At 35.7% G+C, this 12,312-nt stretch overlaps 2 protein-coding genes across 2 annotated transcripts in view; both read left to right on the top strand.

The window, feature by feature from the left end:
* The first annotated feature begins 5,273 nt into the window (after positions 1–5,273).
* On the top strand, positions 5,274–7,636 carry commd2 (COMM domain containing 2). Its single transcript, XM_046857730.1, has 5 exons — positions 5,274–5,457; positions 5,747–5,824; positions 5,915–5,997; positions 6,076–6,249; positions 7,171–7,636. The coding sequence occupies exons 1-5, from the start codon at positions 5,391–5,393 to the stop codon at positions 7,366–7,368; spliced, it is 600 nt and encodes a 199-aa protein (XP_046713686.1). The 5' UTR covers positions 5,274–5,390; the 3' UTR covers positions 7,369–7,636.
* A 2,799-nt stretch (positions 7,637–10,435) lies between these two features.
* The window catches only part of wwtr1 (WW domain containing transcription regulator 1), a 34,378-nt gene continuing 32,501 nt past the window's right edge, over positions 10,436–12,312 (top strand). The window contains 1 exon segment of the mRNA XM_046857903.1: positions 10,436–11,250. Coding sequence (XP_046713859.1) covers positions 10,829–11,250 — 422 coding nt within the window. The 5' untranslated portion in view covers positions 10,436–10,828.

Here is a 12,312-nt window from a genome sequence, read left to right as displayed (position 1 = left end):
CAAGAAAATGTTATAAAAAACTGTGAAATATTACATATTAAAACGATAAAATAGATAGATAGATAGATAGATAGATAGATAGATAGATAGATAGATAGATAGATAGATAGATAGATAGATAGATAGATAGATCATTATTATTATTATTATTATTATTATTATTATTATTATTATTATTATTATTATTGTTGTTGTTGTTGTTGTATATGGAAGCAAAGGATAAATGTTTTATGTTCTTTCAAAATTGTAATAGTCACGAATGCTTAAACTTCCTGCAATTGCTGTTAATGGATAACATTGGACCGTTTCTCCATTAAAAAAATCTTCAAATTTGGAGACACTTAGATCTCATAGCTAAAACCCTTACAATAACTAAAATATAAATGATTAATTATTTCTCTGAGCAAAGACAGTGTTGTTTGACATTGCTCCTGATGAGACTGTGGTGGCTATAAAACAGATGGTCAGGGTCATTGTTATTGTAACAGACTTTGTTGAATTTTGTTATGCTGTACTAATTCTGGATCGACTGGTGCTCATTGTGTGTGTAATCCATTTTTCCCCTCGGGGCTTGCCATAGATAGGTAAGGGACATGCGCACTTAGGGGTGCTAAATTGGCTGAAGGTTATGGTGTTGAATAAAGTGGTGAAGAGTTTGGATAATCTCGTTTATTGTTTTTACTCAATATAAAGTGTTTAGGCGAACCCTACACGAACGCTCGGCTACATTATTATCGTGTATTAGTAATGTCAATGTTGGAATGTTATATAATGTTTGATTTTGTGACTAGTTTTGGTAGCACTGAATTATTTTGTGAAATATTCAATGATTTTGAGTTAGAAGCTAAAGATAATTAAGTGTTATATAATACGTTTTATTATAAGAAAACCTTTAGGTGCTTTTCTAAATTTATTTGCACTTGTTTCATGTTCATTTGGTGGATATGCTCTTTTACAACTGTCAGCTCTTGTTATTTGCATCTGTTGATTCTAAGTATCTTTAAAAAGCTGAATAAAATAATAAGTAGGTTAATATTGCAAAAGCACATTTCTAATTGTGTGCATTATTTAGAACAAAAGCTAGAAAAAGTATCCCCAGCTTCAGTGTGTAGTTAGGTGAAGTTTTTTATGCATGATGTAACTTTGTGTGTTTTATTTATTTATTTTTATAAATATATATTTATCTTGGTGCACATATATAATTATTTGTATGATGTCAATTACTAACATATGATTTTACAAGGAACTACAAATACAATACTCTGTATCTCATTACATCAGTCAGCTATTGACTTTGTTTATTAACTTGTCATACTGGGTCTTAGTTGAAGACAAACCTAAAAAGATGCAATCTTAAAAATACCTACGAAATGTATGTCTCTCCTTTATGAGGAAAGTTTTTCACAGGGTTGGGTTGACTGATTTTGTTTATTAAGATTCAAGATTTAATATTTTATTTGTCACAAATATAGTTATATAGAGAATACAACTTGTAGTGAAATTTAATTGATTAATTAATAGATTTAAACAGTGGCGGGCCGTGCATTTGGTACCTGGGCCTTCAGTGGGGACTTACCGGACTTAATCCACCTCTTAATACTACCACTATCACGTCACAATTATAGAAACTATCAATACTATAAAAACGCATTATAACAACTTGTGGCATTACAGAAAGAGAGGCATTTAGCATATGAAGGGTGTATAACATTTTACTAAAGTAAGCTCCAAACCTCTACACTACAACCGCAACTATGCCACCTACATCATCTGCAGCAGGTCAGAATCAATATTTGTCTAATAACATGACAAAAACATAAAAAATTGAAATAAAATACAACCTACTCACCACTCCTCAGAGGCTGTAAGTTGTCTGGCAGTGGCGAACCAACCCTTTCCCAGGCTGAGACAAGCTAGCTAGCTTTGGGGTTGGCAACCTCTTCTCACGATGTCTAGCTTTTCTTAAAAATTTATTTTTAATATGTTCGAGACCAAATCAATTTCTTTTCCTCCTTCAGCCATTGTGGGCATAAAAAATTCTAACTCAGATGTATTAATGTGTGCAAAGCGCTACAGGCATGTTTTGCCAGTCAAACTTGGCTGTAACGGAAAAATTATGACGCTATTCTGGGCCAGCTAGCGGGCCCTGTGAGGCGAATTTGAAATGTAATTGGTAAAAGAAACAGACTCATTGCTAATATTCTCTATGGTAAAAAGGCCAGCAGTACTGACATTGAAGGACCTAGGCAGATTAGATTGACATGGCAGCACATAGAGGCTGAAATCTGATTGGACAAAAAATCTAACATACACGTACTGGAAGCAGTGCAGCCAAGAGAAACACTACGAAATGAAGAAAATAGACTGTTGGGAATAAATGTATACAATTTCATGGGACAAATATTAGAATTTATGTTGTAAATGTAGATCAGTGCTTCTGACAGTGTTTAGGCCAGCAGAGAAGGCTTTGCTGGCCCTGACGGCCCACAACTGGATTTAAATATATTTGAGCTTTGGCTGTATTTTTGTAAAACAAAAATATTTGTCCCATGAAATTGTATACATTTGTTCTCAACAGTCTATTCTCTTCATTTCATAATGTTTCTTTTGGCTGCACTGCTTCCAGTACATGTATGTGGATGTTAGACAATTTGCACTGACTGACATCTGGATGGTAAAGCTCTATTTCCACCTCTTTTTGGGTGTGTAGTACTTAAGCAGATTAAAATAGCTGTGTATGGATGGATTATTTAGGCTGAATTTAGATAATACATTATCTACAAAACTGTACCCCCCCTACAAAACTGTTAAATATAGACAAAGCAAGGGACATAGGTGAATGCTGTGCTCTTTTATAAAAACTTTTTTGTTATTTCTCGCTACTGACCCATTAAAATATTTAAGAGAAAGACCTTAAGGGGTGCTACATCTGGTCCTATATTATGTATCAGATGTCTCAGAAAAATAATGCTTATCCAAGTTCCTCTTCGTATCATCTTGTCAATTAAGATGTGGAGGGCAAAAATTTATTCTGTCTCATTTAGGCTTGAGCGTGTCTCTTTTTCTCAGAAACAAAAGTTTAGACGTTTGATACAAAGTATCTTCTATTGCAGAAGGTCAGCAAGGCGGTGCTCCATGTGTTCATTGTTGTGACGAAGGAGACCTTGCTTATCATGGGAACAGCAGGTTTGTTGGCTTCCTCAGTCTCCAAACGTAAGTCACTTGTGTCCTTGCTGCTTGGCCTGCTAAGTGAGAATGCGCTTTATGACTGTAATATGCTCTTAAAGTTTACTGTTGAAGGACCTTTGTTTGGACAATTAGGATGGCTTGATAGAGTTTTAGAAACAATTGCTTCTCTATGTCATAGACACCTTGAAAGGGCTAGTTAGATAATGGCATTTAAGCTCATAAACCGGAGTGTGTCCACCCTTTCTGGGTGTGGGGCTTCAAATTAGACCATTCAGAGTCCCTTAAATATCCTGTATAATATGCTGTAGAGGCTAACCAGCTTCTCATTTAGAAAATGTTATCAGGAACTGTTAAACCTATCCTGTCATGATCTCAGCAACCTCGGCCTGCATCGGGCTGGAAAAACACAAAAAAAAGTCTTCTTATCTTGTGTCTAAACTTTACACTATGGTCAACTTTTGTGGTTTTACTTTGTCAACATAGATCTATGAGTAATCAAGGCTAAAAAGGGTCAGTTATCACATCAGTCCCAGCAAATAGAGGTCCATTCTGAAACAGAGTGAGGGACACTTTACAAATGTATTGCTTTTCCTTGTCCAGGATGTCCTCCGTGCCCAGGGGAACAAGTCATCCTGTGGGTTTAAGCTCATCCTGTCCATTTCATCACCCTGCTGTCATATCGTCCCAAAATGCATCAGAGCAGCTACCACAGCTGCTTCCTTTTGCCCCAAACAAAAGGACAGGGAATAACGGATGTGGCAGGAAGAAGCCAGAGGAAATCCTGGTGGCTGAAAATACTCATCTCACACGGGGTGAATAAAGCAGTACTGCCCAACACATTTCAAAATACTGGTCCCAGACTTCTCTTTATTTACTGCAGTCCTGGATCAGAAAAAAAATACTCTATATACTTAACATGGCTTTATGAATGGAGACTCTGAAAGAGTGCAATATACTGCTAACTTATTTGCTGAGTCAGTAAAACCAGTGAAATAAGCTAAACTAACACGTCGGTATATAGCACATATTAAAATATTTAAAATCAACAAAGAACATGTCTTAACTTCTTTCATGTTAGGTTTTCATGACATGTTAATTGGTTTTCATGACATGAGGTTAATGAGGTTTTCATGACATGTTTTCGTGTCAGTACTTTTCGCAATAAACCCTGGCCCAAAGAAGTATCCAAAAACTTGCCAAAGTTAACCTATATGCACATTTATCTAGGAAACTATAGGAAAACATGGTAAATGCAGTTAGGGATGTTTTGTATGTGACGTTAGAACAAGATAATAACATTTATTTTTAGACTGTAGATACTGTGCATGTTAAAATGTACCACAACTGGCATCTTTTTAAACATACACTAAATATACACTGATTCACTAAAAGGGTATATTGGTGTACAAAAAAAACAAACCCATTGAATTAAACATTAGGAAAATGTGTTGCTGATAGGAATTTTTGATACAATAAATTAAGTAACAATATAAGATATATGGCAATTGTGGTACTGTAAATAAATTATTTGAGAAAAATAATTCCATCATGCACATTTATTTTTACATTTAATTCTGGTTTCTTCAGACCAGCTTGAGCTGCCAATGCATTTACCTAAATGGAAAAGCTGGTAGACTGGCATATTTTAAGTCTTATTTTTCAGCATTAAGACTGATTTCTTTAGCTACCTTATAAAAAAAATACTAAGATTTCTTGCTTTACTGTCACACTTGTCTATTAATAGGTGTTGGCATTAGTACTAGCTGGAAAAGACAACATATCAGAATGACTAGCTTGACCTGTGTTTTGAGAGCTGGTACCTGGTCACAATACATTGCATTGTTTTATTAGCGATTTGGATTTAGAGTACATAAACCCAAACAGACGTTGGATGCTTTATTGTATGTGTTTACAGTAAACTCCTTTCCTATTTAGAAGCTTATAAGGGAGTTTTCTTTTCCCAAAATGTCATGTAAACCCCCACCGTAAAACAAAGTTTTTTTTTTTTTGTTTTTCGTTTTCTTATTTTTCGTGAATTTATACCGGAACCATTATCACATCTCCCTTTGTTTGTAGTCGGACTCGAGAACCAGGTCATATGGTCACATGATGCATTACCAGCAAACAGTGGCAGGCAGATTAGCTGTCTGCGTTTATAGTATAAAACTTTGTTGTTTTTAGGGTTCAAATAGATAGTCAGAATGTTGTTAGTGTTATCTGAAGAGCACAAGGAGCATCTGGGGTTTTTAGCCGACGTAGACCCATTGGGTAAGTAACGTTAGCTTTTAGCTTTTTATTGCTAGCCATCAAATGTTTGTGTTTTGTGATCCATGTACATAGTATACATATAACAAGTACTAATAAGCTTAAGTGTATATGCACATGTATATAATTATCAAATATTATTTTGGATTAAACTATTTTTTTGTTTGTTTCATTAAATTGTTTTGCGGAAATACTATTACCCCTTTATGCAAATACTAGTGACAAATATAAAATTTAGCTTGCTATGCGATGAGTTTGAATTCCATGCCGAATGTAGAAATTGCTTTTGCAGTTGTTGGTGAGTTTGGCAGAATTGCTGTGGAGTTTCTGAAAAAGGGCTCAAACCCTAAAATCTATGAGGGGGCAGCAAGTAAGTCTCATTATGTTGAGCTCAGAGTAACATTTATTGCTAATAATGTGCTTGATGGAACTGTTGATAACTTTGGTTCATGTGGTGCAGGAAAGCTGAGTGTCCCAGCAGAGACTGTCCAGCATGGCGTTGAGGGACTGATGTTTATTCTTACTGAAAGTTCAAAGCTGATGGTAAGCGTTTTGATCAATGTATAATGGCCCAGGACAGAAATATATACAGAACTGCTCTTTGGTTTGATCTTCCTGCAGATCTCTGAACTGGACTTTCAGGATTCTGTGTTGGTGTTGGGTTTTTCAGAGGAGCTCAATAAACTTCTGCTGCAGCTATATTTGGAAAACAGTAAAGAGGTTCGTCGGATCCTGAGCGGACTCGCCCCATCTCTGTCTCATTATCACAACCTCGAGTGGCGGCTTGATGTACAGGTGGGGTTGTCATTGTCTCTATGGTATCTTATGACACCAGTTAAATGAATATTAATAATTCTGTTTTTTTAAGTGTAATGTCTTTTTGATATATTTTAGACAGGAATCATAGAAGATCATGTGCCAAACTTGTTTTAAAGATTCTTCTTAAAAATCTTCTTAGAAATTCAAAATTGCATGCAGTTGAATGCCAATGTTTGCATCTCTTAAGGTAAAACTGGACAAAGACAAATTTAATTTATTTATGTAAGGTTTTAGGTGTCACAGATCCTTTACCATCACAAACAAAAAAAAAATGCTATGTAATGAATATGATACTATTGAAGACATAAATAGTAATATTTTTTATTATACTAGTTTAGAGTTTAAGGTTGGAGTTTGGGTGTCAAAGGCAAATCAACTTCTATAAATAATTTTCTGTTCTACTGGATGTTATTACATTTACATTATTAATTATTATTCAATTATGATTAGCATTGATTTATAATAAACAAATATTATAATAAGTATGCGATTGAAATACAACCTACATTTTTCCATTTTAAAATGCATGGGGATGCAAACTTTTGAACTCGTGTTTATAATTACAGTACTATTATTTTTTCTCTCTTTTTTTTTTTTTAACATTTCAACTATTTTGGAGTTCTTTAAAAACAGCACGCAAACGATTTTTTAGTATGTATCAATTAAATAAATGAATAAATGATCAATTTTTCGTATTCAAAATCCTTAGAAGGTGCAAACTTTATTTCCCAAAACATTTGTTTTTGCTTTTGTGAGATTCTCACTTTCATCATTTATATAACAATTATTTTTTAGAAACAAAGTCTCTTTCGTTCTTAAACTCAAACCTTTCTTTTATTTCATACACTTGAAGTGAGGTATGACAAATTTAACGGATTGACACTGTTGTTTTCGTAGATGGCCAGCAGGGTGATGAGACAGCAGGTGAAACCTACAGTCACCCTGAAGCTTCATTTGGAGAGTGGAGACGCACGATGCGCTCGGGTTCTACAGACCGATCCCGCCACACTGCAGCACCTTATCCAGGAGCTGGAGCGAGCGCTCGCTGAGGTCAAGAGCAACCACTGCCGCCGAATTCTACGCAACATTAAATAGGATTGTACAGAGAATGCACACTAGGTGGTGTTATAGGTCACCTAAAACAGTAATCAGAAGCACTTCTGTTCTGCACTTCTTTCTACTGAAGTTTAAGCTTGTAGTTAATGACCTGATATGTCAGGTGTGTTGTAACAGGAAAACATTGCATTTTGGGACCCAGCACAAGAACACTGATTGAAGGTTATATTAAATGTTTCAGTGTCAACAGCAGAAAATAAAACTCACCACAATTATGAAAACTTGAAAATAAAAAAAAGAGAGAGAAGGTTGTTTTTTTTTTTTTTTTGAGGGGGGGGGGGCGCAAATCATAACTATACATTAATACATCTTTGAATTACCTGTCCTTTCTGTCCTTGGGTTATGTCCTGTGTATATGGAGAAAGCTCAAGTATCATTCATTTCAAGAACAAAAATAAGGTTAACAGTATAGAAAGTTCCTTTGGATTGGGATAATGATTAATTTTCTAATCATTCACTAATCTCACACATGAGAGAAAGGCGCTGAAAAGGTTATTAGCCTGAATGTGCCCATTTCTCAGCATTTTTGCACCTATCACTTTCACTTTAACAAAAGAACAAAAAGCAAAGGTATGTAAGAGAACATAAAACTAAGCCTTTTCCCTCTGTCTAAATCTTAGCCATGTTCATTCCATATATATATATATATATATATATATATATATATATATATATATATATATATATATATATATATATATGGCTTTTGGATAATTGCACTCTAGTATTCAGGGTTAAGTGGTGTGGAAAAAAGGATTAAAGGCACACAGGTGTTAATTCTGTAGTCAGTTTGTGAGAAATGGCTTGATAGAGACATATGCCACATATTTGGGTTTTATGATACTTGAACTTTTGTAGGACTTTTTTTAGTATTATTTATTCGTTTGCTTATATTTTGTTGGATAAACACTTTTTGGATATTTACACAACCAGATGACACAATGGGGTTTAAGGTAATGTATTTAATCTAATTAATACTAAATAAAATTCCATATTTTCCTACTAATGGGTGACTGAAGTGTTGCCTCACAGCAGGTATAATCCTGAACTCAGGATACTGAGGAGTTGTAATATACACAAAAGCTACTTGACATTGATTGTAGCAAAACACTTATTCAACAGAAAGTTTCATTGTGACTCATGTATAATTCATGTGGGTTTAAAATAAAAATGATTTTGAAAATAATGTGCTTTGAGGAAGAAATTATTATTTTTTTTTTTTTATATATATAATAGAACTAAACTTTCAGATGCAGTGATTCACTTCTCACTTATGTCAATTATAACCAACCATTAAAAAAATATCAAGCTACTTTCTCTGCCTATTAAAATATTGTAATAAAGTAAGTGGAGAAAATGGTACTGCCACACCGAAAGATCATAACACAGATTCAATTGTAAAAACTGTAAAACAAATATAATATATGGTCAAAGGTATGTTGACATTACTTATAATTATTAAGTTTGGATATATTAGCCACATTATATTTGCAGCATTTTGCAGATGCCCTTGTCCAGATTGATGTACAAAAGTGCTTTAGGTCCCTATCAATTAATAAATCTACACTGGTACGCTGAATGACAAACTTAAGATAAATTTGCTTACAACTTTGTTAAAAATAGTTTTTTTTTATTTATGTAAAAGACAAAGCAAACCTGTAACAGTGCTACTTTAAGTATTTCAGAAAGAGGCAGGTCTTCACCTGTCGCTTGAAGATAGCCAGTGACACTGCTGTTTGGACATCTAGGAAAAGTTCATTCCACCACCTCATTAACTGCTAATAGGTACATAAAATCAAGCATACTATATGTCCATGCAATCTCCATAGACAAACATTGACAGTAAAGTGGGTTATACTTAAGAGCTTTGTGACTTTCAATGTAGCATGGTCTAAGATGCCACAATTGCCACTTCCTAAGTTCATTTCTGATGTACTATGTGCAATGGCACATATCTTCTGCTGGAGTGACAACAGTGGGAGATTTTTTTTGAATGATGAAGTGGTACATTCCAGATCTATTATCTAATATGATCTGGTGAATCTGGGTTTGACAGATGCCATGGAATTGCTAGTTGGTGAATTGCATTTTCAGGGTTCGGGCCCCTTATTCGCAGTGAAGGGTTAATGCTGCAGCATATTTCAAACAATTGCTTGCAAGTTTGTGGGGAAGGCCCTTTCCTGTTCCAGGATGACTGTACCCCTGTGGACAAAGCAAAGTCTACAAAGACATTGTTTGATAAGTTTGGTGTAGAGGAACTCCATGACCAGAGCTCTGACCTCTAATTTTGACCATATCATGTATATGTAGGAGTCATTGTATAGATTTGGATTTAAAACTCTGCATGTCAATGTAAAAACTGTAAAAAAAAAAAAAAAAATTATATATATATAAAACAATAGCCTTTATTTGTCACATATACATTACAGCACAGTGAAATTAATTTTTTACATATCCCAGCTTGCTCAGAAGCGATACAGCACCTGTGGAGCACAGAGGGCTAAGGGCCTTGCTTAAGGGCCCAATAGTGGCAGCTTGGCGATACTGGGGCTTGAACCCCTGACCTGCCAATCAGTAACCCAGCACCTTAACCACTGAGCTACCATAGATTTTAAAAATTATATTAGTTGTTAGGTTTTAGCAGGCTAATAGTGTTAAATTGTATAAATAGGTAACTGTGGTATAGCATACACATTAGTAGGAAATTAGTGTTATGTCATTTCTTACCTCAGAATTATGTATGAGTTCTAAGTGGATGAAATGAAAATGAATGAAAATTTGTGGCAGATACCTTATAAGATTGGTAACATTTTTATTTTATTTTCGCTTACAATTATTATTATTATTATGCAATTGAATTTCTTGTTTGCGCTTGTTTACAGATATTTAATCTCTAATACACTTGTTGCTTAGGCTTGTTACGAAACCTGAAGTTCACGGTGTTTATGGCTTTATTTATACATATTCATGAGGAAGAGGTGGGGTCTAATTTAATATTTATAAGTGAGTGTTGCTCCAGGCGTATCGTGCTCATTGAATATTCATGAGGGAGCGCTGACACAGGCGCTGTGGAAGAAAAAGTTTACAAAGTTTGAGACGCCCGGGACCGGAGCACTGGAATTAGGAAGGTCGACCGAGAGCAGGAAAAGCAAGTTGTCTCGAAAGATTTTCCCACAGGTCGAGCCGAGTGAGATGTTTTTTTTCTTCTTCTTAGTCTTGTGTTAACGTTTATGGACTAAAATATAAATAAATAGAGTTAGTACCGGAGGCCTGAACGATTTTAAAAGGACAGAAAGAAACGGGCCTTGTTTTAAAAGATTTCCTAAGTTTTTTTTTTTTTTTTTGGTAACGAGCGAACCGTTACTTCGTTAATAATTTGCTTTTGTTACCAAACAAAAGAACAAGCAAAAAAAAAAAAAAAAACACACAAAAAAAAAAAATGAGTAGCAACCCAGCTCAGCCTCTACCGGGCCAGCAAGTGATCCATGTCGCCAAGGACCCAGACACGGACCTCGAGGCGCTCTTTAACGCCGTATTGAACCCGCGGCCAAGCTCTTGGAGGAAGAAACACCTGCCCGAGTCGTTTTTCAAGGAGCCCGACTCCGGCTCTCACTCGCGCCAGTCCAGTACGGACTCGGGCAGCCAGCAGCCGCCGAGGCTCCCACCACAGCACGTGCGCTCTCATTCTTCGCCCGCATCACTGCAGCTCAGACCCGGTGCGCTCGCGGCCGCCGCCGTCACCTCGAGCCCCGCGCAGCACGCGCACAGCCGCCACCAGTCCTTCGATGTCACCGATGAGCTGCCGCTGCCGCCCGGGTGGGAGATGGCGTACACGTCCACCGGCCAGAAGTACTTCCTCAAGTGAGTGTCAGGCTTGCTCTGATCCGTGATGTAGCATCCCCGGGTTCGGCCTGCTGCGCGCGGTTACTCCGGGATTCATGAGAAATCATAGTATAACAGACCTCCCGTGAGTGAAGCGCAGTGATTTACACTCTCTAATAAAGGCTCCAGAAAAGAAACAATCAGTGGTAACAATAAAAAACAAAAAATGTTTTTATGAAATTGAAAAATATGTATTTTTTTAAATATAAAAATATGTACTATATATATATATATATATATATATATATATATATATATATATATATATATATATATATAACTTTCTTGAACCTGTCTGCAGTCGTGAAGAAGTGCAGGATCTTTTTACAAACAAAAATTGAGGAAAGTGGAATTAAATCGAGTAAATGTAATTTCTTTCAAAGGAAAAAAAAACCAACGACTTCTAATCTGGTTTCATTTTAAAGAACATTTTCTGGAACCTTGTTTGATTGTTTTTCTTTTTCAAGCAATTCATATTTTTTGGTGTCACTGACACGTTTCAGTGACGTTTCTTTTAGTTTAGATGGTTAGATGATAACAGAATGCCTATATGATACAATAAATAATGGTTTATAGGCTCCATTAGCTGTGTAGTGTTGTTTTTTTATTTGTATTTTTTTTTAGGAAACTGCGTTTATGTCGTAGCTGCTGCCATTAACTGTAATGTTGGATCTCTGCTGAAATACTCCTAAGTCAAGTTAGTTGTTAAAGAGAACAGAGAGTGCTTTCGTTTCTACGTTTTATGCCTGACCTAAAGTTTCACTGATCTGCATTCAGATACAGGATCAAGGTGAGTGTGTGGAAACATTCTGACAGTTTTAGGGTGTGGGTCAGACAAATGAAGACGTGTTTTCTTTTCATTTGCACACACTGCACTTTTCACTCTTAATCCATTATCAAGACTCACCTTGATCATGTGATGAGAATGACTCTTTTGAGATGTGCCTAAGGTGAAAAACAAGTGTGGCTCTGTGTATATAATTGTTTTGAACAGGCTTATTTTCGGAATGAAGGGATGGGGTGGGTGGGGGCGGAGGTCGT

The sequence above is a fragment of the Silurus meridionalis genome, chromosome 9, assembly GCF_014805685.1.
Source record: "Silurus meridionalis isolate SWU-2019-XX chromosome 9, ASM1480568v1, whole genome shotgun sequence".
NCBI lineage: Eukaryota > Metazoa > Chordata > Actinopteri > Siluriformes > Siluridae > Silurus > Silurus meridionalis.
Note: the sequence above shows the minus strand (reverse complement) of the source record. Positions and strands in the feature narration are given on the sequence as shown.